The 27,977-nt window shown below is 38.1% G+C and overlaps 1 protein-coding gene across 1 annotated transcript; it reads left to right on the top strand.

The window, feature by feature from the left end:
- Positions 1-96: 96 nt before the first annotated feature.
- On the top strand, positions 97-27,977 carry LOC139711401 (cyclic nucleotide-gated channel alpha-3-like). Its single transcript, XM_071623286.1, has 12 exons — positions 97-1,571; positions 16,780-16,838; positions 17,786-17,847; positions 18,700-18,788; positions 22,710-22,812; positions 23,456-23,610; positions 24,062-24,148; positions 24,902-24,998; positions 25,759-25,898; positions 26,346-26,583; positions 27,136-27,273; positions 27,936-27,977. Exons 1-12 carry the CDS (start codon positions 97-99, stop codon positions 27,975-27,977), a joined length of 2,685 nt encoding a protein of 894 aa, XP_071479387.1.

Here is a 27,977-nt window from a genome sequence, read left to right as displayed (position 1 = left end):
CGGTTAAAAGAATAAAACCTGCAAAGCTCATGCATTTACCTGGAATCCCATGCCGTGTCCTTCGCTGAAAAGATTACTTCACGGGTGATTTGCGAAATGTCCGTAGCGCCAGTGAATCAGCCGCGGGGCGTGTCGGTGACGCGCGAGGCAGGGCAGCATCAGCCTCAGCAGCAGCAGCAGCGCGGCAGCCGCGAAGAGCTAGAGCGACAAGCTTGGACCGAGTCACCGTCAGATCGCACGCAGCTCCTGCCGAGGGTGGATAGCCCCGCGAAGCTTGCCGCTGTTAAACCTCACGTAAAACGCACGAATCGAGTCGGCATGGAGGGCGAAAGTGGCGCCAATACTCCCGTGTCCAAGATGGAAAAGGGACCCGAAGACAACAGATTGCAAGAAAATGACACCAAGAGTGTCCCCGTCGCAGAAAAACAAACTGCAGTAAAAGTAGAGACAAAACCAACGGCTACGGCAACAAACGGAACCGTGAAAACCATAGTGGTTGAGGAGTCAACAGATAACTCGAAGGATTTACTGGACGTCGTTCGCTTACGGAAAGGATCGAAAAGTTGTCCGAACCTCTCGAAAGATGAGGATTTCGTACCCCGACCAAGGCTGCAGGTAGATGACCTGAAAGAGACTCTACAGCTTGAAGATTTTGTGTCCGAATCAGAGTTTTCACAGCATACCGAGAAAAAGAGCGGTTTTTGGACGTCGATAAAAGCCGTGAATAATTTCAGATCCGCGATGCGGAAAGAGAAGAAGAGGAAGAGGCAGAAAGTGTCAGTGCAGAGAGTCGACTCGTTCTTGGAAAAGTTCACCACACGTCGCGGGGACATACCCACCCATTTGGAAGACGATGACCAGGAGTCCGAGATCGTGGCCGATGAAGTCGAGAAAGAGAAGAGCGTGAGCACCATAATCGAACCCGACGGCGACTTCATTTTCTACTGGCTCTTTGTGGTCACCGTCGCCATCGTGTACAACTTCTGGGTGCTGATCGCCAGAGAGGCATGGCCCGAGCTCCAGGAGAAGGGTCGAGTGGCTTGGTTCGTTTTCGACTACCTCTGCGACTTCGTCTACATTGTCGACATCGTGGTGCACTGGCGCACGGCATTCCTCGAGCAGGGTCTTCTGGTTATGGACACCAAAAAGCTGACCGCACATTACATCAAATCTTGGGAGTTCGTGGTCGATGTCCTGTCCCTTCTTCCCACTGACCTCTTCTATCTCCTCGATCGTGATCGATGGCATCCCATGGTCCGATTCCCGCGATTTCTCCGCGTCTACCGCGCGCATTCCTGGTACTTCATGGCGGAGAGCAGGACACAATTTCCAAACCTTTTTCGGGTCTTTAACCTCACTCACGTACTCTTGCTGCTCCTCCACTGGGCTGGGGCTGCGTACTTCCTAATATGTGAGGCCATCGGCTTCGGAACCCCACTGGATAACTGGATTTACTCTGCCCCTGATGGGAGAAATGCCACTCTACCCCACAAGTACCTGGCATCTTTCTACTGGTCCACCCTGACGCTGACTACTATTGGCGATCTCCCAGCACCACATAACGAAGTCGAGTGAGTATAGAACAACATGGTCGTGTGATAAATCAAAACGAAGCAATGTATTGTATATGAAACGAAATGGTTTGCATTTGGACAGTGATTCAGGTAAAATGAAATGAAATTCACCGCATAAAGCTGCGATCTACTGAACAGATAGATGTATTTTAGAAAGACAGGCTATTTCACGAGCTCGCACAATTCAGACACAGACATTTACGACAAATTTGGCATGCAGGCATGACATCTAAAATGTTAAGAATCCTTCTAAATAACGAGAAGGCTTTGTATGATTTCGATACAATTTGACTCTTTTCAAGAAATGATACTTTACAGTGAGTTTTTCACATCTTTGGTTGTTTTAATTGACGTCACTCTCACTTACGCGTGATATCACCCCCCCCCCCATACATGAATGAGGAATAATCTCACGACATCCAAGTTTGTGTTCATTGTCGGCCAAATTGCTCTGACAAAGCTTGTAGAAGAATTACACACAATAATTAGCTGTTAACGTTTATGTTTGAAAGTGCATGCAGAAACCACGACAACAATGCAGCAAAAACAAACAATCAAACAACAACAACAAACTGGCACAAACGATAAAAGAGCTAGACAAAGATTTCATGAAAGCAGTCGGGTCTTATGTTAGATGTTCATGGGAGCAATATACAGATATGAAATATATGAAAGTATATAACAATGTAGTATGTTCTGGCAGTGCTCAGGTTCAAAGAAGGGCGAAAATAGTCTGATGCTAACTCTGATGGAATGTTGCCCATTATACATAAGTCTCATCCAAATTAGGCTAATTTGTAACTTACATAAGCAAGTCACTGATTAAACATGGCACCATGTTGGATATACTTTTATTGTCTTTTCTTTTATTGAAGAAGCCGTAAACACAAACAGAGGGAAAGGCAACACCACTACGAACACCTATCTTGTTTAGTTTTTTATTTTCTTCTACGTGATAGAAGTAGGCGTCTTATCTGCCAGTGGTCATCAACTGACGAAACCACGTGGATATAGGAGGGCTTTCAACCCGCTGTACACAGACAAAGGAAGCTGCTTTAACTAATCCTACAGGATAACTGATCCCGTGGGATACTTGAAGAGAACAAATGTCTGATTACACGCTGACGAGTCAATCTCAGGAGCACATTGACCAAACACTGAATATTGTCCTTTTATTGGACAAAATTATAACATCTAATGACTGTCTTCTCCAGTGTGTGAATATTAAGTTACATGATATTTCATAAATTCAAAATGTTTAGCATAAGCCATGGTAGGAGGGTAACGTCGTTGCCACTCATATTTTGCAAGGAATTGGAAAGAGTATCAATCTCTGAAGTAACAAAGATTTCTTATTGAAAGAATTCAGATGTTTGTCAATATTATAGATATGAGTTTAACACTGCTAGAGAAAAAAAAAATGATTGATTGGTATATTCATGCAAGGACTATGTAACAGCGGTTAACTATCATCGTCCTTTCTGATGACGATCCTTCAGTTTGGTTTGCACCACAACCTTCGCCGCATCCTCAATGTTGTGCATGTTTCTATGTTGAAGTCAGCGAGGAACGGCAGTTGTTCGGAGAAATGATTGGTGCCCATAATGAGGAACTTCCTGTAATGAAGCCCAGTCTGTTCTTTAAGGGTGTGACGACACAGGATATACCCCTTGGACACAATATATTGGGAGAAGATGAGTCTCGATGAGCAGTGTTTGGATTGAGGGAGACGCAATTATTCATCTTTACTCTCAGTTGCCTAGCAACGCAATAAAAAAAAAGCTTGTCGTCTGCTCTGTGTCTCTTTATTCATCTGCCACTCAATGCTGGATAAATGACCAGAAAAAAAAAGATATCGGAAGGATTTTTATTCATTTTAGCTTGTGAATCATTTCTCATTTCAAGGTAGCTCGAGGGTGTCCGAAGAACGTTACATAAGATCCCAATTAACGCAAAATTGTTTGTCATCCCAACAAAAATCAGAACAAGTACTCGACAGTTCGAAGCGCTTCTGTATTATTGCAATAGATTAGATAAGCGATAATTCGCAATTGCAAGCGTTTACTTTGTACAACCTGTATATGCATGGAAAGAGTTAGCTCAATAACTGATAAAATATAATGGTGGCTTTTTATACCGTAAGATTGCCAAATCTATTTGATAATGTCGCGGCACTCTTTGTCATTGTCTATATTTACAATTCAGGTGTATCTAAGGGGGGGGGGGAGAGAGACGATAGCTGAATCATACTTTCACTTGGAAGTGACGGCGTGCTCCATGTAAACGGAAGTGATTATTTCATTATCATTAAAGGTTAAGTTCAAAGTTTCCCAGTTTGTTTTAATCACGTCTAACCAGTGCAAGTATACAAATACCCGCAGAAACTGCACCATCAACAGTTTATTTGCTCTTTTTTCCCTAGAAAATAGATGACGTCATACTCATAACTATTCTTACACTACGGGTAGAGAAAGGCAGTCATTATTCGACTAATGGTTATCCCCGTACAATAGATAAATGTAATGTATCAGTTTACAAATGAAATGGGGATATTATTTCTTTCATTTTTGTTTTCATTCATTTTATTTCACATTCAACAAAAGTAAAAAGTACAGTATAACTGCATACATACGAGATCAAGGCAACTCATTATTTATGATAGGGAGAACATAGTTTGAATGAGTACAATATCATAATGGGCTAACCGTGACTGAATTGTACATCATTGAAAGTTGTTCGAAACGAAGTGAACTGCTGAAACGCATAAATGGTAAGTGCAATTCGGCCTCGTGCTCGGACTGTAACTTAATAGAGAAAAATCGCACAAGGAAAGTTACCAGTACGTGATTTTGAAGTTTAACTTTTTTTCTGTGGTCTCTATCCATGTTCAAATAATTAATTGAGTTTGTCCACGCACACACACACACACACACACACACACAATTATCATTACAGTCATATTTTTTAAAATTAATTTATGGTATCACAACTAGAATCCTATATAGTCCCTTGTATACCTTAAAATGACGTCTTTCTGACTCAAGAAATTGAGATAAATCTTTATAGTGAACATCAGCGATAGAATTGTGAAGTCGAACATCTACATGTCATCTTATTTGCATTTATGATTGCTATTTCTAGCATCCCTGTTTCGTGACAACATGATACATTTTTACAATTTCATAACTTATGCCGGTCGTAAGTTCGATTTTGGAGTAACTTTACCATGTTACACATTTTTTACTCTATTCATCTTGGTTTAATTAAGTTGCAGTTGATGTAATCATACCATCAAGAATAAGGATGGAAGTCATCAATAGAAAAAGAAAGAAAAGAAAAGAAAAGAAAAAATAAAGGTGAGGACAATGATAGATTGTTTCATGACTCACAGCTATGATGACATTGACATTTAAGTATAGCCGTCGTGCCTTTGCTATCGAAATTATCATGATGGGATAATAATAAGATAATGATTACAATAGTATTGAAACAATGTTATTTAAATGATGATGATGATGATGATGACGATGATGATACTAGTAGTATAGTAGTAGTAGTAATAATGATAACAATGATGATAATGTTTTCATTTTGTTATTATTAAAACCATCATCATCGTTGTTATTATCATTATTACTAGTAGTAGTAGTAGAAGTAGTAGTAGTAGAAGTAGTAGTAGTATGTGTATCATCATTATCGTCAAAGTGATATTTGTATGTTAATAGCCATAAGTAAAAGACTGAAAAAATGCAAATACTACAAAACTTATAATGGAAGTTATTACCAAGAATTCAGTATAAAAACACAACCGTTTGACATCAAACAGTATGGAGGCAAACTTCAAGTGGTACAATACTTGTTCATTCAGAAGAACAGTCCCATGATACCACTATTTCCTCGTAAGAGGGAGAATGGTCCCTTTGGTCCCGATTTTATTTCACAACCTTGCTGCTGTCCTACCAAGGAGGTGTGAGCATACCTCCTTGGTTCTACTCGGTGTTGTGTGTGTTTCGATCTTTACGCTACCCCCCCCCCCCCCCCTTTACCTCTTTGGTTTAGGCTAACCGTTGATCCTGGTGTTTGCGCCTTAAACGCTATGTATCATCATTACATCAAATGCTTCATACCGTGTGAATAAAGCATCAATTACTTAATCATGGCCACTTCCCTAGTCTGCCCTCATCGCTCTGCTCGAGTAGACTTCTCATCTCAGTAAAGAGTCTTTCCTTTTTTCCTGTTAGGCCGGCTGCAGGTCTTCTTGAGTAGCTTTCTTGTATGATTATGATGTTGCCAGCTGTGGATAATTTCCGCGGAACGCTTACAGGCAAGAAGTCTTCTGGGAGTTGCATGTGCTCAAAAGACATTATGTAGAAGAGTTTAAGCGTCAGCAGCCGATAACATGTGTTTTCTTATTCGGGGACAATGATATTCTTAATCAACTCTAATGCGTACCTTTATGACAATTGTGTCATTGCAACTTGGTAGCCTTTCCAATGTTCGACCGCTATTACTTCACATTATTCATTCACACTGAGACCCACAATCATGCAAAACTTTTATAAACCAAATGTTAGAATGAAAATGAATGTTTCCCTTTATAGTAGAACCAAGCGACAAGCTCCCTTACATAAATAATTCTGACAATGTCAATAAGTGGAATACATTTTAGATTCATTGATTGTGGCTATGTCGGGCAAGCGTAAAAACAACCTAACAACTATCTTATTAAAAGGAACAACCTTTGTCGTTGAAAGGAAGCGACAAAATATTTTAAAACGTTCACAAACTGGTCTATGCAGTATAAAATCTATGTTAAGTTTTTGAATAACGAAACTAAAGCAATGGAAAAGATCTTCACAATAACATTCGAACAAGTTAATCAACCAGCTATAGCTCAATTCATGCCAACATGGAACTTAAGTTGATTCTATTGATTAAAACTTTATTTCACTTTTTTTTTTCAACAGAATGTACAAAGAAATGTGTAAAATTTGACATGCGTTTTGCTGAATATGTATATATACAAAGCCAGCAGGAAATAACAACATGTTCATGTATATATGATCATTACAAAAAAGAGACATATAATCGCATTTATACACTCTGCGAAAAAAAAAATGGAGGTACCCACTCAAAAAGATTAGGTTCGTATTATAAGGTAGGTACCTCTGAAGGAAGGGGAAAGAGGGGTGACGAGCTTACGTATGTGAGGGTGGCATTATTTTCAATCCTTGTGAAGGTGAGGGTGGCATCACTTTCTATCCTTGCTTTGATAGTCAGATGACATAAGGCCTAGCAAAGCTGTTCAAGCGCTGGCCAAAATATTGTGATGACGTAACAGTGCATCCTCTATTATCTTTGTATTAACAACCTACAACAAATGCATCTAATCACTGTCGAAGGACATCATGCGGCGGTTGTAAATTGAATGAATCCTGTAAAACTCTGCATGATGATGAGTAATAGATATAGGCACACAAGAAATCATAATTCATTCATCAGTCTCCGTGATGTCTGTGACGACATACTAAGCTCGGCAACCTTCCATGTGCTGGAATTGAATAGTGATTAAAGATTGTTTTGGCCTCACAATGCATTCGAAGGGACAAATCTTAACCAGCAAGTTAATCAGCGATATCGTTAGAAATTATTCTCTTTTTCATTAGAAATAAATTTCGTTAGAAAAAAAAATAAAATCTTGTCCCTATGTATAGGGTTGTCTGTCTGCATGTTCGTCTGTTTCCGTTTTTAACCCTCCCCCTCTTTTCTCTCTGTCCCCATGCCAATCTTGCGGTCTCCTTTTGAAGGTCTTTTATTGGTCAATTTTGAAGCAAAATTCTATCATCTTTGCGATGCGGTTGTAAAACACACATTATTACACATAGAACAAACATAAACCACAGCGAGTGCATACATACGCACACACACACACACTTGTTCGGCGATATGCCCACAGTTCAACACTTTTTATACGTAATAGATATTCCATTACTAGTCATGCTAGAGTCTCTCTTTCTAAAATCCCAACTTGCGCGCTATAGCAAAAAGAAAAAAGAAGAAGAAAAAAAAAGAGAACTATTTGAAAGCATCTCGTCTGGGATGAGAATCAAATATTGATATTCCATTTTATCCAGTGAACAGTAATATGTCTAGATAGTTTACTTGGCCTGCTTATATATACAGCCCTCAACCATGTCAACTGAGCAATTCGAGGTGAAATTATTGTCATAATCTAGTTGATAAGCTAGAAAATACAGTGTAAATGAATGTATATTGAAAACAGTGATGAGCTCGAATACGATTAACTAGACTTAATGCTCACAGTCCAGCGTTCCGGGTTCTAGTTTGAGACTAAAACCTTGCTATACTTATCACGATATTGTGCAGCTCTATTTGTGTGTGCGCAGCAGACCTATCATGTCCGATTTTGTCTTATCTTTAATTTGTTTGCGATGTGTACTCGTTACACTAATCGGATACATTATTATGTATTCTGTCGGTACATGTAAAGGAAAGGGTTCCTCAAACATCAATATGAATAGCAAAAGCTGGGAGAGTAGGGGTTCACTTATTTGATTTGATTTGATTTGATTTGATTCATTTCTGCTTAATTCCGTTACATCAGATATGATTATGTACGTGTCATTTATAACAAACAGTATATCGACACACAGTTTCAATAGTACAATTATACAAGACAAATACAAACAGCTTACGGAACTTTATAAATGTGAACTATTGTTATCATAGGGTCTCCAAAATATGGAGACTATATGCTTACCTACTCTGGATAGAATAGGGAATAGAGAAAGAGAGAAATAGGGAATTAGGGTAGGGGGAAATGGGAAAGTTACAGAGTGTATGTGTACCACTCCAACTACTTTACAATAATAGTAATGGTAATGAATACAATATGATAATGATATTAAAGTTAACACATTCAGTTGCCTTTGTCGGAGTAATGACCGATTATGCACTATGAAAAATAAATAATAAAGTGTGAATACAAAGTATCTTATACATATGGTTATCTGACATGAAATAAAATATATCGTGCTTATTTTATGTACGCAGTAATGGTAAGGCACATCGTAAACATACATGTACATGCTCATCTAATATACATTATGTACCTATCCTATACATACATATACATACTCATATTCATAATATGGATAGATAAATAAATCGATATATGTATTATAGAAAGTTTGAGGAAAATTGGAAAATACTTTCAAAAGTTATGAATTTTTAAAGATAAAATCTAATTCCCCAGTGATATTCTGTCCTCTTAAGATGGAAACTGTGGATAAACAATAACTGATTAAGCCACAGTAGTAGAAGGGTGCAAAGAAAATCCAAGACGAAAATCATAAATTTATGGAAGATATACATTCTCATAATCCATCACTGAGATATATTTTGACGAATAGTCTTTTCTACATTATGTCAAGTGCTCTTCCGATGTCCTAAAATAAAATTAAAAGAGTTTATTCTGCTATAGTCTTTGGAGTCAGATGTTCAGATGTATTGTGTTTAGAGTGTGTATAAGGCTGATAACGATATTCGGAGACAGGTTCACTGAGACGCCGCGGAATTTTCGAAGGACAATGACATGTGCCTCAAAGATCACTAAGAGTAAACTCAGCTAAGAGATGAATACAAACAAACGGCTACTAAGTGACGTACAAGTACCCATCAGCTGTGCGTATATTCGGATTTCATAGTAATCTCGCACATCGAGTACACACCCTTCATTGTAGCACCCCTTCTTTTTTATGCTTTTTTTCTCTAAAACGCGGTTGTTGTGGTTATTTTCGTTTGCGCACTTTGATCTGTAATTTGGCAGTAATCAGTTAACCTCTGTGATTATTCAAACTTGCAGTTACAGCGCACCTCTTTAACCTGTAAAAAAAAAATGACGATCTTTGCTGACTGACGACGTGCGGGCATTTTACATTTCCAATCGAGAATCAGAATACAATATATTAGTATGCGACGTTGACATCAACTATATATACTTAACAGGCTGGCAAGGCACGATCGTTATTTTATCAGTTTTCTTGACTTGACGACAACAAAAAGTGTTAAAAGTAGCGACTCTCTTGTGCAAAATGTTGTAGGGGCGTATGGATTGACAGAACTGCATGGAATATATGAAAGTCTTGTTTTAAAAAAAATAAACAAAACAAAAACAGAAACCCAGTGACTTTAAGAACAAGGGTTGTTTATAGCATATATTCTGGACCAAAAACATTTTATCATAATAACAAAGAGAGAAAGAGAGAGAGAGAGAGAGAGAGAGGGGGGGGGGGGCGTATTTGAGTCTGTCGAGTCAGTGCCCAGGGTCACATTAGCCTGAAATAGCCTATACCGTATTGGGCGATTTCGGAAGGCAAATTAATTACTCTACGGGAGCTCCTATCTCGCATTTGTTCTGCTTTATTTCATGGACACTATGAGTCAATACGTAGACATCTGCTTGGTTGTTGTTGTTGTTTTCATTAAATGATGGAGAGAGCGATGGGCAACATTAAATCGCGCATTTTAAACCACGGGTATATGGTTGTACTTTATTGCAGGTTATCGGATTAGCAATTTAAACTGGAGCGTGAAGGAACTCGTCCAAACAGAATTGATAACACCACCTAACCTGATTGTGATGCTGACCAAAATAATCAATTCACCCTCGCAGCCAATTATACGTGAAACAGTACAGTACCCCCGTAAAGACTAGAAAAGAGATGCATCGGTTTACTATAGTATACAATCAGAATTATACTGGCACATAGTCCAAATTTGATATTTCATATGCCTTGATGACGATGTTGGAAATTTTTTCTTACGACGCTTGTCGAACATCGACACTGTAAAATGCAAACGTGGTATACTTAGATGGATGTGATTGTGTCTAAGGAAGATAACGACTGTCGAGTATGAATAGAGTATGGTAGGAGGAGAAATTCCGCCCAATTGGTTTGGAGATCACCGACCGTTTTATTACGGATGACAGAGGACTGTGCTATAGTTTGCCGTAAAAAGAAAGTAGCCAGTCTTAGTTGGTTGAGGTATCGATTAATCGATCACAAAGTGGGTTTTCTTAAACGCTAGCATCTTTTGCCCTTCTTCCCGCACCGGCGAATTTTCTTTTGTTTAATTTCATTCTTTGAGGAATGTATTGTTCTTTAACATTCGCCACAACTGGTCCTCTGCAGTTTTCAGACTCGCAGTCTTCGAGCAGGATGAAAAAAAAAAGAGAAACCAAAAAAGTACAGGAATATCGATGGTAAAGAATACAACTGTTGTTGTATACAAATCGGGTAATAATAGAAACGGCACGGCATGAGCTCGCGATGGCGAGTTGCCAACGGTTTGTATTTGTTTATATGGGGGAAAGGCACTGTACTTGGAATGATGAATTCAGCAGTTTATTTTTGTGCGCGAATCTTTATGCCAGCCTGCGTCATGTGGAAAGTCATTCGAGTTCTGCTTTCTTTGCTTAAACGTCATATCAATAATTTGGCAAGGGAATACAATTAGTCCTTTTCATTCCATTTTTAAAAATCTAATTTGCGAAATTTCCGCTAATGGACATTTCCGTTTTGATTGCCATGAAAAGGAATTTTCGTGCATTTTTTAAGAAATAAAACTAAAATTAACAAACATCTCCGTGTGTATGGTGAATGCATGTGTGGAGGTTTGTATGACAATCATAATATAGAATACTATCAAAAAGAGACAAATAAACAGAATGTTAGTCTTTACTTGCTCCTGATATTTTACTATTCCTTAATAACAAATCGAAAGATTAAGACACCAACGATTCACATAACGTGGCGATGCAGTCGCATGGAATGAACTAGCACTTCTAAACAGGCAACCTCATAACAGCCGATGGCGTGAAAATTGGTGCGACCATAAACTGAGATCGGCGGGGCGAAGAGGAACCTCAAGGATGCTCCATTATTTCACGCCGTGAATGCAACTAATCAAAGGACGTAATTGCAACTGCTTAGAGAAGTCTGTAGGAGGAAAAGGAGGTGGATTGAATTCACCTTGATACATCTTTGCATTTTTGCTTTAAAAAAAAACTGTTAAAAAGAGAGCAGCAGTTCGAATTGTTATGATCAAGATAAGACGAATTCCTATGTGTACTTTTTCCTGCCAAAATAAGTCAAAGCTGCGTCATTACAGTTTCAAAATACATTTATACGTTTCGTACAAAAACAAAACAATGACATAAATCTAATTTATGGCAATAAATCATTCAGAATTGTTTTTGTTTATATTTGTCTTTTGCAATGTCTCCTAACGACATAATTACAAAGTATACCAAATTTTTGGGTAACTTGCGACGGATGGACAGAAATGCTCAGCTCGTTACAATAGTTGCAAGTACAACATTGCTTAGTCGACTTCGTATATTTCATCAATTTCTGTTCCTTCAGTGACATGAATTTGTGGATTTTATTGGAAAATAACAAAAAGAATGAGTCGAATAATCGTCATCCACAAAGCAACCCTGCATGTAGCCTTTCGTTGGTTGGTTGGTCCCATATCTTTTCATTTTCTCTATACAAAACTGTTTTGGTTTTATATAAGGTTTGCTATGACTTTCAGAGGGATTCACAGCTGTGTGACTCGATTCACGTATTCACACATATTTTTATGTATTCGGACATACAAAATCTGAAGAATACAAAATAGAGCGAGTGTTGCCTATGAGAGAGGGAAACAACTGGTAACAGAGACTAGTCAAAAATACCCCGTCTCTGCTGGATTTCTTTTTCGAGCAACAGTCCAAAACTCTGTGACGTTATTGATTGATGTATATATCCTTTGTACAGATTCGCTTCGTAGAGTATAGCCAACTTCGCTAAATGACTGGTTATTGTAATCTCCTTATTCCATTCTGCCGTAGTAGGGTTTGCCAAAAAGTTGCCCCCTATTAGGGTGGGTCATTAGTAATTTGTACCCTTCTATAATTCGACGACACCTCTTAATACTGAACTTCCAAGCGTTCCTCGTTCGATTTCCTTTTATAGGAGAAAGCGAGGACGGACGTTCTTTCAACACGGCTAATCCTTGTCGTTATCTGTTCTTGTATACCCTTCGCTATTGACACGTAATGTCAGCGGGTGTGGAGGATGAGGGTTGTCATGGCGACGTGGGTGTGTACTAAATCCATGGTCGTGTGTACCGTTATTTTAATGAGGTTTAGTGGTCTGTTCTCCTTTTTTTATTGTTGTCTAATACGGTGTTTGTCGTGTTAATTGTGTTCCTATTATACCTCTATATACAATAACTTCACTTTCAAACGTCAAGCATCGCTAAAACTTTTTCTGACAACATAGGATATTGTGATGCACGAAGTGCAAACAGAATGAACGAGGAACAATTTCAGTAAAATTATCATGATAATGTTTTGTGTAGACTGAAACGAAATTACGCCACAAGGACGTTCATAATGCATAGAAATTTGAACAGAGGACGATCAGTAAGTTAAATTTAGTGACAGATGGAAGAATTCCTCTATGTCCATTTTGCTGTTTTACCCTAAGTGCATTAAGGCGTTTTGTATAGCTCCTTAGCACCAAAACCTTTGATTTTGCAATCACTTCGTTCTATCGCCATGGTAATAAGCGTTGGATTTCAGGATTTCATATATCCAGCGCATTCGTTGAATGAGATGTTGAGATCCGTGCGATGCCTGTAAAGTCCTAAAATAGCATTCAGGTGTAATGGCTCTTGGTGGTGTGAATGTGGTGTTACTGTATTCAATTGACACATTCAGTTCACTGGTTTGCTTCCTCCAAAGAGACAAGGTGTGATTTCAGTTCATTCTGCCATGCAGTGAGTCACACAACTTATCCACATCCATTGCACATTAAACCGGTTGGCTGTCACCCTTACCCCTCTGCCCAAATACATTAACATTAGAGGAGCTAAGCACCCATAAAAATCACTCATTACTCTGTTAATGTATAAAGGAACTATAAAGTCCACTCGTTTGGGATTGTGATTAGGGACGGCTCCTGCTGGAGTGAATTTACTGGGCAATTTAGCTCTTTCAGACTGATTTTTTTTTTTCAATCAGTTGCTTAAGCATATTTGCTGGAGAGAAGAGCATATAAAGATTATATTATCTTATGAAAGTATTTTATGAAAATATTATGAAAATATTTAATGAAAAAACATTTAAAAAATCCAGGTTAATTAATGTTGAAGTCAGAGTGTGCTCAGTTTTTTTTTCATGTTTAGTCCTCATGAAACACTGAAAAAAATTGATAGATGCATTGAAGCATCCAAAATCTGAACGCTGCAACTGCCTTTTTGTTGCAAAATTCTTCCGACCTTTTTAAAATGTTCAAAGGCTAATATCTTTACAGACAGTTTTTTTTCAATAGATCTGTTTCTTTAGCGATTGTGCGTTGCTACGACTATATTTCGAAATCAATTATAGGATATTTATATCCCATCAACAGTTCGGAATCACGTCTGACTACACACAAGGGAAATTAGATTTTATTCAGCTTAAATGACAGCGAATTAGGCGCGAAAGTCGTTCCGTCTGTCCTTAACTCGTACAAATAATCATGTATTATGTTCGGCTCTTTGAGATTCCCTGTCTCTCTGGGAGGTCGTTTAACTCTTTGCACCTTTAGTCTTGCTGTCCTCTTTGTTTTGTATCCTGCCAGTGATGTTGTGGTTCCAGATGCATAGATTTAATGATCTGACCTGTGTTACGCAAATCTTTTAAAAGCAACTGCTCCAAAGAACCGTCAACATTAAGAGTGAAAGGATACGAGAAAACCTCATGTGGGTGTCTATTGTTACGTTGACATGCTTTCTACGGTTTCTCTTAATGGTAGGAGTTTGAAGATGTACATGTGTACAGAAAAAGTCAATGAAGTATACAGTACTTTGTATTGAAAGTTATATAGGCCCAAGGGAAGGTTCTTTTCTATTCGAGTGGAAAGGTACGCTTCCGTCCACTTTAATGCACGCTATCGGACAATGTTTAATAGCCGGTACGGTGTGATGCATATCATAAGCTATTAATGCAATGTAGCATATTATGGAAAGAGGTTATCAAGCAGCGTGTTACGCACTTTTTCCCCCGTGAAGAACTCAAAATAACTATACATTATATTACATTATATGGGTATCGTTGCAAAGCTAAGTCATAGCAACCAATCAGTTCTTTGCTATTATGTCGTTGTCAAGAAAACTGCAATTATTGTAACCACGGAGGTGGAAAAGTTCCACCTCTCGGATCGTAACTTATATCGAGTGCAAACATCCCAGCAGTGAGGCTGACCCTGATCCGATATATTTTGGTGTTGTTGCTGTGTGACCAACACTCGTTCGGCCGAGCAATTTTTCGTTGGATACAAACTGATACACCACAGTGAGAACTGTAAGCATTTCTTGTGTTGGGTGGTACTTCAGTCCACTCGGAAGCAAGCTAAGCCAGCACAGCCAATAAACCGAACAAACACACTGTCTCTCAGCTCGCCCAGTTCCCCAACATTTGAACAACTCCTTTTCAAATCTCTGCTTTAATCGCGTTGGAGCGGAGAAAGGCAGCCATGTTCGTAAGGCTAATCCCTCATCCAGTCAGCCACTTGAAGAAGACTTATTTCTCTCGGCCAGAAAGCGACTTATTTTTCAAAGGAAATAAAAGGGAGGTTGGAGTGAAGCAGTCTGTTAGGAGTGAGAAGGTGAAGAGAAGAAAACGGGGAAAGGCACTTTTAGTCATTCAACAATAAGCTCTCTTGAGATTTAGACAATCTCTTTCCCATTTTGTCTTCCCATTCTTTCTCTTTTACTTTCTCTTTCTCTCTCTCTCTCTCTCTCTGTCTGCCATTTTAGATTGACTGTCTGAAACGCTTGAAGGACAAACATGAACATTTTTGAGATTGAATTCACGATACTTTTATTATACAGAACTGTGACATGATGTGAATATGGGCTACCTCAAGGTGGAGATAACATCAACCATGATGCACTAGTGCGCTGAGTGCATATTATTTTGACGCTTTCAGAGCTACAATCTGTATATCGTCTTTAGCAGAGAAAACAGTCACACCAAAGACAATCTCCTTGGTCACATCTGAACTCGATCAGCTCTGTGCGTAACATCTTGAAGATTATTCACGAATGTAACCTTGTTTTCTTGATTATGCGTGATGATCAATCGAGTTTAAAGGACAAGTCCACCTTCATATACATGTGGATTGAGTAAATGCAGCAATATTAGTAGAACACATCAGCGAAAGTTTGGGGAAAATCGGACAATCTGTTCAAAAGTTATAAATTTCTAAAGTATCTGCGTTGTCACTGCTGGATGAGAAGACTACTACAGTGTATGATGTCATATGCGTACAACCATATAAAGAATATAAAAAGAGAATTTCACAAAACTTTACATTTTGAATAAAGTGCACATTTCTCTGACTTGTTACTGACATATGTTAAGGCTAGTCTTATTCCCCTTGCCTTCTGAAAGAGAGAAGTCAAGTGTTCTTTTGTCATGCGAGAAAAGTGAAAATATGTTGAATTTTCTTTATTCTTTCTTTATATCGTTGTACTCATGTGACATCACAAGCTATAGTAGTCTTCTCATCCAGCCTTGACTGAGCAGAAACTTCAAAAATTCATAACTTTTGAACGGATTGTCCGATTTTCCTCAAACACTCAATGATGTGTTCTGCTAATTTTGCTGCATTCACTCAACCCACATGTCTATGAGGGTGAACTTGTCCTTTAATGAATGGCATCATAGGTGAAAAAAGAAGTGCATGCATTGTGTTAGTGGAAGCATAACAGTCCATAAAACATCGATTCTGTTTTGACAGAACGTGGAATGTTTCTGCAACAGAAGGTTAAATTTTCATATTATGACTGAGCCTATAGATAATAATATACTGTGTGCATCTTTTCAGATACAACGCGCACTCTGATTCAACTGCTAAATGGAGCCGCATTTAGCTAAAACACTCAGGGATTATACAATAGATAGGTCAAAATCGGATTGAACGAATTAGTACTTCCACACTGAGTGCACTGTGAGGTCGATTTCCAATAAGAACAGAATCACCCGTCCTTCCCATATATACGTATCTCGTCCCATATACATAGCATGATATATACATTTGTATTAAATTGTCGTCTGTCTCTTCTTGTTTTATTTCACTATCAGGTATGTCGTACAGATCTTGGGTTACCTGGTCGGAATCTTCATTTTTGCCACCATCGTCGGTGAGTACTAGTATAAATAACTAAGTAGAAATTACAAACTATCATGGTTGCTACCTAGCGATTGTCATTTATGCTATTACTACTCTCTAAAAAAAATCGAGTGAAAATATTCACTCTTGAAGGAGTGAATACAAAAAAAAGAGTGAATTAAGAGTGAAATTGGAGTGAATTTTGTGTGAAAACGTTCATTTTCACTCTTTTAAGAGTAACCTCAGGGATCACTCCAAAATCTTCGAGTGATCCCTAAGGTCACTCCAAAACGAGTGAAAATGAACATTTTCACTCAAAATTCACTCCAATTTCATATTAAATTCACTCTTTTTAGTATTTTTTCACTTTTTTTCACTTTTTTTCACTTTTTTTCACTTTTTTCACTTTTTTTTCACTCTTTTTTCATTTCCACTGTTATATGTAAATGATTGATTATCCTTTTGTGTATTGTAAAATCCAATACTGTTGTATTGTTTTATCCGAAAATGAGATGAATAAACGAATTGAATTGAATTGAATTCACTCCTTCAAGAGTGAATATTTTCACTCGATTTTTTTAAGAGAGTATCATACCTACTCTTACTATACGAAAACGATAACTTACTATTGTTATTACAACTTGCATCTGCTGGCTTCGGACTCTTATTTCTGCCTCTCTTGATTTTCGCTGAAACTTCATGCTACTGTCACCACCATCTCTAACACTACCACTACCACTTGCGACATCCAAGATGCCTATGTGACTCTGTAATAATGACCAATGTACCTGTTTCGTGAGTAATGGACGAAGTGTGACAACATCCCAAAAGCGTAGCGTTGTAGTTCCTGGTTTCAGAGAGACTCTTGGTCATTCCCTTCGTCAGATTTCAATTTGTGTCGATGTGAATTTGAAAATGGAGCGGCGTTCCTCTTTAATGATATCTTTACGGAAAATCGCACTTTGATTCTGTCTGCAGGTCAAGTTGGCGCTGTCATTGAGAACAGGAATGCCACCAGAATGGAATTCGAACGTCACGTGGTGAGTGTACATTTACAGCGACGCGCCATATTCACACATCTAAATCTATTAAGTCATTTAGAAACTACAGCTGTATACATCTTTTTTTTTTAAAGTTTTGTGTTGTATTTTATCATTGCATTAGCGGTTCAGCGTAAATATTCATAGGGTAGAGTAAAAAAAAGTAATTTCAGCCCTTTGCTCTACGTAAAATGCAATATTGTTTTTTGTTTCTGTTTTAGACTTTCAAAATCCCCGTAATTGCTAAATAATGAGTGAAATTTTGTAACACCTTTTAGAAGATTAACGGCCCTGTTTCTCTTTCAAATTGCAGTAAATTATGCAAAAATGAATGCTGAACCCTGTTCCAATAACTATTTACCATCGATTGTATAACATACCGTTTCAATTCAACATCTCATGGGCTACCACACTAAATACCACTGACATCTCATTGCATCGAGATGCCGTTGGTAATGACAAACTTAAATACTGTGCGATGCGTCAATTTCTGTGTATATTGAGTAATGTTGATAACTCCGGCGAAGTGTATCATTTCCATTTGGATACACGAAGTTTATAGGTGTCAAATCAATATCAACTTCCGATCTTTTTTTTTTATTCTTTGATTTTTTTTTTCAACAGCTAACCATCATTATGATTACAGGACCTATACAAGGTGGCCTATGCAACACGGTGTACCATGATTCAAATTCCGTCAGTATATCTTTGCGATCAAATAGCAATTTGTTGGACTATTATTACATTGGAAGTGAATTTGGATCAGCCTAACTCAAACACATGCACTGGCAAATCATAAATAATTGTGTTCTGCCTCTGTATACATCCAATGCTCATTTTCATCTCCTACAGGACCATGCGAAGCGATACATGCGTTCCAATAACGTGCCCAGAGAGGTTCAATTACGGGTACTTAGATGGTACGACTACACGTGGGCCAGGTAAGTACAAGTAACCCGGATGTTACCACTCCGTTTTAACACAGACACTATGAGCAATTGTCACATTCAATTAGGGTGACCTCACTTGGGCATTATCTTGAAAGGACGTACCAGGTGACGTCCTTCTTCTATCGACTAAAATGCAACAAACACATCGACTGCTGCAAGGTAATTATTTGCTTTCGAGCAATCAAAATTAAGTTTTCCTCAGAATATAGAAAATTCAAAGTGATGATGCTTTTCGATTTCGATACAAGGCAAATTGCAAAATTTTAATTAAAAAATATGACATTTGCGGTTAATGACTATATACTTCACTAAAGGCTGCATTTTGTTCGTGAAAATGTAAAACAATGTGGATAAAGAAATTGAAACTCGGCAAACCGTGGCGTGTAGGAAAACTTCCTCGATCAAAGTGTCGATGTTCTATAGTATATTATTCTAAACACACACACATACACATCACCCATGGTACACACACACAAACAAACAAGCACGCACGCACACACACGCAAAACGAATCGCATGCGTGTCCTTCAATGAAAAAGCTTATAACGTTCCTGACAGGAAATGAGATTCCTATTTAGAGAGGCATATGTGCCTAAGTACCATGTTCCTTGGCTGTGGAATGCTCGCTTTGATAGAGTCAGTCAAATATTTTCCAAAGCTAGAAAATCTGTTTGATAGATATAGTTGTAGACATGATGTAGAGTACAGGTGCCCTCCTAATTTACCTTGAGAGCCTGACGTTGTTTTTTGTCACTAATCAAGTCCCTGCGTGGACGTACTATAGTTATCGTTCACTCTCATTACTTAAAGTATATATCGCGTGATGATGCGGAAAGATCTCGCATCAACATGTCAAATCCGCCAACCAATCCAGAGAGCGCAGAAAATCCAGAGATTCTTGTCAAAGTCGCCGTCAATGGTTGGAAAAGGTCCCGCCATATCACCGTCCGTCTGTCTATCACTTTCCCGCTCTTCAGGGCAAACCAAACTGTTCCGACACGGAAAAATCTCGTCGCTTTTTAGGGGGTATTACTGTTGTGACCCTCGCTCATGTGTAGATTTCTCATTCGTATAGACTGATGAGTTCATCGTACTCTTCTTTCAAGGTCGGATGTCTCTATCTTGAAAGAGAGAGCAGGATCGTTAATCAAAGAGCGCCAATCTAACTTATGCGCACGCTCTACGTTATCCTACAGCCTGAGATTCCCTGGCTGGATTCCAAAGGCCATTGAAATGATGCTAAACTATATAACAATATTAACTTCTGAGTGAATCGATGAAATGAATGAATGCATAAATTCATTGAGAGTATTGCGCCGCTAAGGACAGTATATAGCCAGCATGCTAAAATGTAGGAAATGTAGGGTACATGTACTACTGGTTCAGCCTTAGGGAGGCATGGTGTTGATGAGCAATGTAAGCAGTATTAAAAGCATGCGATTGCATGGGATATAATGTAGTTGGAAAGAGGAGAAACGAATTGTTTCCCTAAGGTCGTGTTGTGCCTGCTCAATCAAGTATTATGAACATAATATGTTTCTCTATAAAATAAAGCTGCATAGTATATCACGTTTGGATTCCATCTTATACATGTTATAGGGAAATAATATATGGTCATAATTACAATATCAAGGAGAATATTAAGGAGACAATATTGTGTCTCCTCAATGTTTTCAACTATAGTATCCCATTCCATCCACGCTTCACTGCTGACAATGCTTGTCATTATTTCCCACCCACCTTCTCCTTAAAGCTGGATTTAGAGTTTATATATATATATATAAATATATATATATATATATATATATATATATATATATATATGTATATATATCATATATATATATATATATATATATATATATATATATATATAGGAACGTGCGCATAAAGAGTTGAAAGGTTGGTCCGTCGGGTATTCGAGCTTGGGTCTGCCTGAATCGCTATGACGTCTCCGTGGCCGAGCGGTTAAGGCGTTGGCGTTCCATGCCAAAGACCCGGGTTCGATCCCCGGCGGAGACCAATTTTTCAACTCTTGCGCTTTTCCAAAAAAGAGGAACAGTAAGAGGAATAATGATGTCAAAGCTACGCACCGATTTCTCCTCATTTCTCATATCTCATATATATATATATATATATATATATATATATATATATATATATACAAACACACACACACATATATATATACACACAAACACACACACACACATATATATATATATATATATATATATATATATATATATATATACGTTCATACATACATGTAATTCTAAGCATAGTTGTTTACGTTATAAACATTCACCGGTCAGTTGGTACAGTAATTCTATATCTAATCAAGACGAAGTGTTAAAAAAGTTTGTAAATGTATAGGATCAGTTAACCACAAGGACATAACATGAGACACAGACAAAAAAAAAGAATAAATGCATTTAAGAGAGATGATACCCTCCTTAATGATATTATACTTGATTACTATTGCAAAAGATGACACCGCGTTGGATATAGCACCACTATAGATTTGCCAAACATCAACGATGGCGGTTACAGCGAGTGACAATTTTCACAAACTATATAAAAGTTACGTATGGCTTCATGCATTAGCTTTACGATGGGTTTAAGTGAGATTAATGTGGTATTGGGACGGTATTATGTATTGTAAGTGAATTGTTTACAATATCATAGATTCTTTATGAATCGCTGAAACAACAAATTAATTTCAGAGGCGGCTGCAATGCATATAACACTACGTGTTTCTATTCAGGGTTTCACTTTCTTCTAAGAAAGTTCGATGTACTTCATTGTATGTCAGCCTTGCAATTCCAGACAAACACCAAGGCTCGTTAACGTTTTAGAAGTATCCAGGAAGGCATACTAGGAACTCCATAATCATAACTATACGCCGGATACTATTCTCACGAACATAAATTTTGTACACGGGAAATGCTTTTCCCCGATACAAAAGCCATCTGGAAATTTGAGAATACATAATTGTAGATAATATCGCTAGACATACCAGGAAACTAACTCTACTGGTATCGATATTTTTTTCTGAAGAAAAAGGAAGTGCTTCTACATAATGAGATTGATTGGTAGTTGTCTTCATTTCTCTTTCATATTTCGGAATGTGCTGTGGTACATTCAAATTACTATTAACCATGTTAACTATAATGCCCTTTCTTAGACACAGATTCTTATTCCACGGTGGTACCACGGGGCTTATACAATATGAGCCAATGAGCATCATTAGGCCGAGAACTTATACATCAGTTATTTCGTCTTTGTCAGTAGGGAATAAACAAACAAACAAACAAACAAACAAACAAACATATAAATAGATAAATAAATAAATAAGTGAATAAATACAACAAAACAACTTGAAGACAGGCTTATGAAATCATGGCATGGTTATGTTGACCTTATTCGTGCCTCTCCTCCATGAAATAGCAGAAACGTCTGAAATTATCTGTCGTCTCTTAAGTTTGGATAATATATGTACGACCTGTTTGTTGGTCAACATTACACTTGTTTTTAGAAGTCCACGGAAGTCTTTGGGAGCTGATAGAGAAGTTTGACTAATTAACTGCGTGATGTCACTTCAAGTTGATCCTTATTAAACGAGTAAAATGAAACGACAATACAACGCTAGGACGTGCATTAAAATAATATGAATAGAATTATAAAAAAAAAATGTCGCACTCGCAAATAAGACGAAGTGACACTGTTATCGCTTCACGAGCTTCCCCGTGACACGGCACGTCTTCATGAAATATCATTGTTTTAAAGGAATAATATAGATTAAAGAATGATATAGATTTCATTCGTCTCATCGAACAATATCGTGGAGTTGTAATAACTCTTGCAGCAACGATGAACCGAAGTATATATATTATTGGTGTTATCTTGCAGAGGTGCTATGCAGGGCCGCGGGGACGTGAACTCCTTGGGACTGCTTCCTGACAAGCACCGTACGGAGCTAGCCCTGCACGTCAACCTACACACACTTAAGCGGGTGAGTCAGACGATAATAGATTAAGGAATCGCAGGATAGATAGTATACATGAGAATGTTTATGAATGCAATGGACAGAATATTTCATTCGGTGAAAGTTGGAATTGTTGATCCGTTCAAATCGGCTGCGCCTCGTTGAATGAATCATTTCATCTTTCACCGAATGAATTATTCTGTCCATTGCATTCATAAACATTCATTACTTGTTTTATATAACGCCTTAAATAGATCCTTGTCATTTGATGTTTTATGAATTTAGAAACGAGAGAATGTGCGGGATCTGAGATCGAGAAAGTGCTCAATGAGCGCTTTACGATAGCGCGTTGTCGCATACACACTGCAAACGCAAGCGTTTTACATGCTAGGCTCTCGGAGCGCATGCAATAGAGCAAATCGTATATGGATCCAAAATTGCACGGTATCAAAATGGAGCCACAATTGCCGTCATAGTGACGTCATAGATGACGTCATAGTGAAATGGGCCAAATGATCAATGTCAAACAACCAATCAAATAGCAAGGATCTGCTATAGGCGTTATATAATTGCTAATATTACAGTGCAATGCTGACTTTCGGACCGTGACGTCATCTGCTTCTGTCGCCAATCAGCTCTCATCTTTCTTTCTGGTTTCGCTTTAATACAGGTGTCCATCCTCCAGGTGTGTCCTCCAGAGTTCCTCCACGATCTGGTGCTCAAGATGCACATGTGTATCTTCACCCCAGGTGACCTGGTGTGCCGAAAGGGCGAAGTTGCTAGGGAGATGTTCATCATCTCGGATGGACTCCTTGACGTCATGGAGTAAGTCGAAAATCAGCAAAGAGAAAAATATTATTTACCCGAGATGAATATTCATTGATATCAAAAGTTACAGTTAATAGTGGCATTACTATTCACCTAAAACCAATATTTGATTAACGAAAATGTCATGACTAATTGATAAAGGTGAGATATATCTTGGGAAACGATGCTATGACATCTAAAGAAACGATGGAGCAGTTGACAATGTATGAAATACTCAGGTTTAAGGGAATGTTTTTGTACAGTTCTTATCATTCAGAGCGAGCTCGCATGCGAAGACGGTTATGAAACTATGGAAGCCAGATAAAAAATTCCTAAAATAAATAATATAATCCAATGAGGATTGACTGGTAGATAACTAACGAATTACAGCGAGATTAATTGTCATAATATTGGCTGTCTTACAAAAGTTTATCTGAATGTGACAGTTTTCGTGGTTTTACCCCAACAGCGAGCTTGGACACGTGGTAGTTACACTCAAATCAGGTGACTATTTTGGCGAAATTGGAATCTTGGATCTCGAGGGAACTAGCAACAGGTCAGTGCTTTCGCTGTGAACAAGAGCAAAATCACGTATATCTGCACCAATGTTTTTGCTTTTGAAAACATATCTGGTTTATATTAAAATCTTGACAAGTATACTGTACTTCTGAAATCATTGTTTCAGATGCTGAAATGTATCACAACTATACACTTTGCAGTATAGTGCCTTTTAAAGATATCTCCCTCCCCCCACCGAGAGAAATTAATGTGCTATGACATCTAACAAAAAAACATATAGGCCTGCTCAAATATCCGAACAACAAAGTTGATGTCATAGAGGGAAGTTGTTAGAGAATACCAAAGAGATTATACCATATATAAAATCTCTCTAACGCGTCATTTGTATGCATGCGTATGGCGACTACTCACTCTCTATATAGAATCTCTTTGGTGAATACGCTCAAGCTTCTCGTCACCGTGGAGTTATGGAGCATTATATACAATGAAATAGAAATTGTAAAAATACAAAAAGTTGTACCACGATACTAATCTTTTTTATGTCCTCATAGTGTACCGTCTCATTCTCCTCGTCATTATTATTGTCATCAGTATAACTATGATTATTATAATAATTATTAGTATCATTTGTATTACCATTAAAATTTTCAAATTCAAATTGAAACTTTACTTTTCACATTTTCATCAGAATATTATCATTATCAGAATATACAATAGTTTATCAGAATAAACCGTGATCATCATCATCTTCATCATAATCTTTTCTACCATCATCATTACTTCTCATCAGACGTGTGGCTGATGTGCAATCCGTTGGATTCTCCGAGTTGTTCTCCCTCTCCAAAGACGACGTGCTGGGCGTTCTGAGGGATTACCCCCAAGTGAAGGTAACGTCCATCCATCCATCACACGAATTTTTGCGATATTTTGAAAGTAGACCTCCTTTCAGGTTTGCCTCTTGGAGACATTCTTCAATGTTTTCTCCTTCCATTCTGTGAAGGCGATATTTTTAAGTACAATAATAAGTATTTTTTTGCCTCCCAATATTTCATACTTCCAAATAGTTTGAAACAAATCTATGTGATATTATGTTAGTTTGTGCAACAGTTTATTGAAACTACATGTTGAGAAAAACTTGATTCGTCTTCAGTAGCCCAAGATGGTACATCTGTACCTCATTGGGTAGCCTGAAAATAACTTAGGCTTAAGCTCACGTAAGCCTTGCAAGGTAATACAATCTCGTTGAATCTCTATTTGTTATCTGAATGAATGCCCTATATAAATATATTCCAAACTGAACATCAAGAAGCTTTGACTCTCTTTTTCCGACCCTCTTAACGGGATATTACATGCTTTACTTTTCATCGTGTTTGTGTGTTTTATTTTGTTTTGATTTTTCTGTTTCATGACGTGGCAAAACCATTTGTGATTTATACGCTTTGAAAAAAACTAAACAGCGAAGTCCAATTGGCTTTTTGAATATTGTGGAGGGCTATACTAAGGTTTTGTTATCCTTAATTTTATATCCATATATAAACGATTTGCACACTTCGTTGTTTGTTTGCATTTTCAAACACCATTAATTATTGTCTAATTGCATGGCTTCCATTGCCCCGTGGGCATCTTTCGTAAATCTGACTACCGCAGAGTGTCATCGAAGAAGAGGCCAGGCGGAGATTGAACATGCAAAAACCATCGCCATCGCAAAAGGATGACACCAAAGATGACGTCGACCCTGTCAAGAAAGAGAAAGACATTGACGCCCAGAGTATCATCTCTCACTTCAGGTAATGAAGAATGGTTCGTTGTTCCGAAGGTTTGTTAATCCGAAAACGAAATACGGTTCGCATCTTCTTTTCGTTTTTGGATTAACGAACCTTCGGAAAAACGAACCTTATTTCATTTTCGGATAGACGAATCTACGGAATAACGAACCTTCGGGATACCTAACCTTATTTCGTGCTTGGATTAACGAATCTTATTTCATTATCGAATTAACGAACCTTTGGAATAACGAACCTTCAAAGTATCACCACTATTTTCTGATAAACGAACATCTAGGTATAGGGAATTCGTGGTTTTTTTTTTCGGAATAACGATCAACCTTTGGAATAACGAACCTTATTTCATTGTCGGATAAACTAACCTTCGGAATGACGAGCGTCACCCGTTAGGGGTGTACCATGTTACTTCTGTTTACATGCAATATCCCTGCCTTCACATCACTCCAACAGCAGCGTAAGCCAAGCCGTGACAAGCCCGCGGGAGAAGAAAACGTCTTCAATCAAGAGGGACTCGCTCGCTGCTCCTCTCCCCGGGTCTCGTCGACCGAGCGTGGACAACAGCGCCACTAACGTTCGTCGCTCGAAGAGGAAATCCACTGCGTCGGGGAGTGTCGCCTGCCCCCTCGGCGACCAAGCACTGGTGAAGGAAATCATGACGTCTGTGGAAAAGCTTCTCAGAGAAAAAATTGTGAGTCGCCATCGAACTGATCATTCTCGAGTTCTAGTATAATTCTAAGAGGGCATTGCAATAAAATTGCGATCAATATGCAAATCCGCAAAATCAATGGCAAAAGTTGCAATTGATGTTTGCGATCGATTCCATCTCGACTTTCTTGCAACGCTCCCCTAAGAAATTAAGAATTTATATCCACAAATACAGCGTCTATACAGTTAAACGCAATTCAGTTCAGCTCAACGCAGTTGTGTGAAAATAGGAAACAACTTCAATCAGTATCTGTTTTTTCTATCTTGAAACTATGAATGCATGCTTCCTATCTACTCAGGCTGCATTGCAGTCAAAAGAAAAAAGAAACTGTAGGTTCAAAATCGCAATGCATACACGTTTTCATCCTGATAATCCTCGTTTTGACGCCTAAATTACCATGGTTAACTGGATCAATTACCATATTCTCCCCTCCTCTCAACAGAAGAGAAGCAAATATATATAAACATGCATAATAAAGTAGGGCAATACTTATTCGCCTCACTTATCCCTTAGTGATTCTCTCGTTTATCTTAGGATTCGATGACGGAGGAGACGCGACAGGCCAAGGAGTCTGCCCGAGAGCTCCGGGACCGGGTGGCGAACCTGCAGCAAGAGAACGACTCCAAACTCTCCACGATTCAGGTCCTGGAACTGAGAATCAAAGAACTGGAGGTAACTTGAGCAGACCTCAACCCTTTTCCAAACGAGATTCTCAAAATCTGCATAGACTTATACAGAGTTATGTCGATTGCATGTCTTATCAATAGTGTAGGCCTATACCGTATGTCCTCCCCCCCCCCAAAAAAAAAAAAATACAACGGGACCGTCCGCAATGATAAATTTAAAGACAGTGAATCAATCTACATACAATTTCTAGGTAGGAAACTATAACATATTACCCACATCTTACAGAAAATCCCATCCGATTTGCTTCAGTGGTCAGAGAGAAGAGAGAATTTTTGTAGAGCATGTCAGGAATCCCTTCCCTCAAAGTTCTTTCCATTGTGTTCACACATTAATATGCAGTTCCAAGAGCATCCAAGCGCTTAACTTGGAAGAATCACATTCACGACATGCTTCACAACGATTCACATTTCTCTGTGACTACTTAACCAAATTGAATGGGATTTTCTGCAAAATATGGGTAAGATGTTATATTTTTAGACCCTTAAATAGCATTCAGATAGTTTAATCATATTGGAAATTATCAATGCAAATACGATTGTAATTTTTTTGGGACATACTGTACATTGTTCATCCCACGCAGTTTTATAATCTTTAATGTTTTCTTCCTGTTCTTGTTTCTCGTTTGTTTTCGTTTTCTTCTTTCTCAGAAATCCCTGGCGAAATGTGACACAGTCAATGAAGTTGTATGA

Source organism: Diadema antillarum, unplaced genomic scaffold (assembly GCF_040938485.1).
Source record: "Diadema antillarum isolate AM-2024a unplaced genomic scaffold, OU_Dant_1.0 scf00000040, whole genome shotgun sequence".
Lineage (NCBI taxonomy): Eukaryota > Metazoa > Echinodermata > Echinoidea > Diadematoida > Diadematidae > Diadema > Diadema antillarum.
Note: the sequence above shows the minus strand (reverse complement) of the source record. Positions and strands in the feature narration are given on the sequence as shown.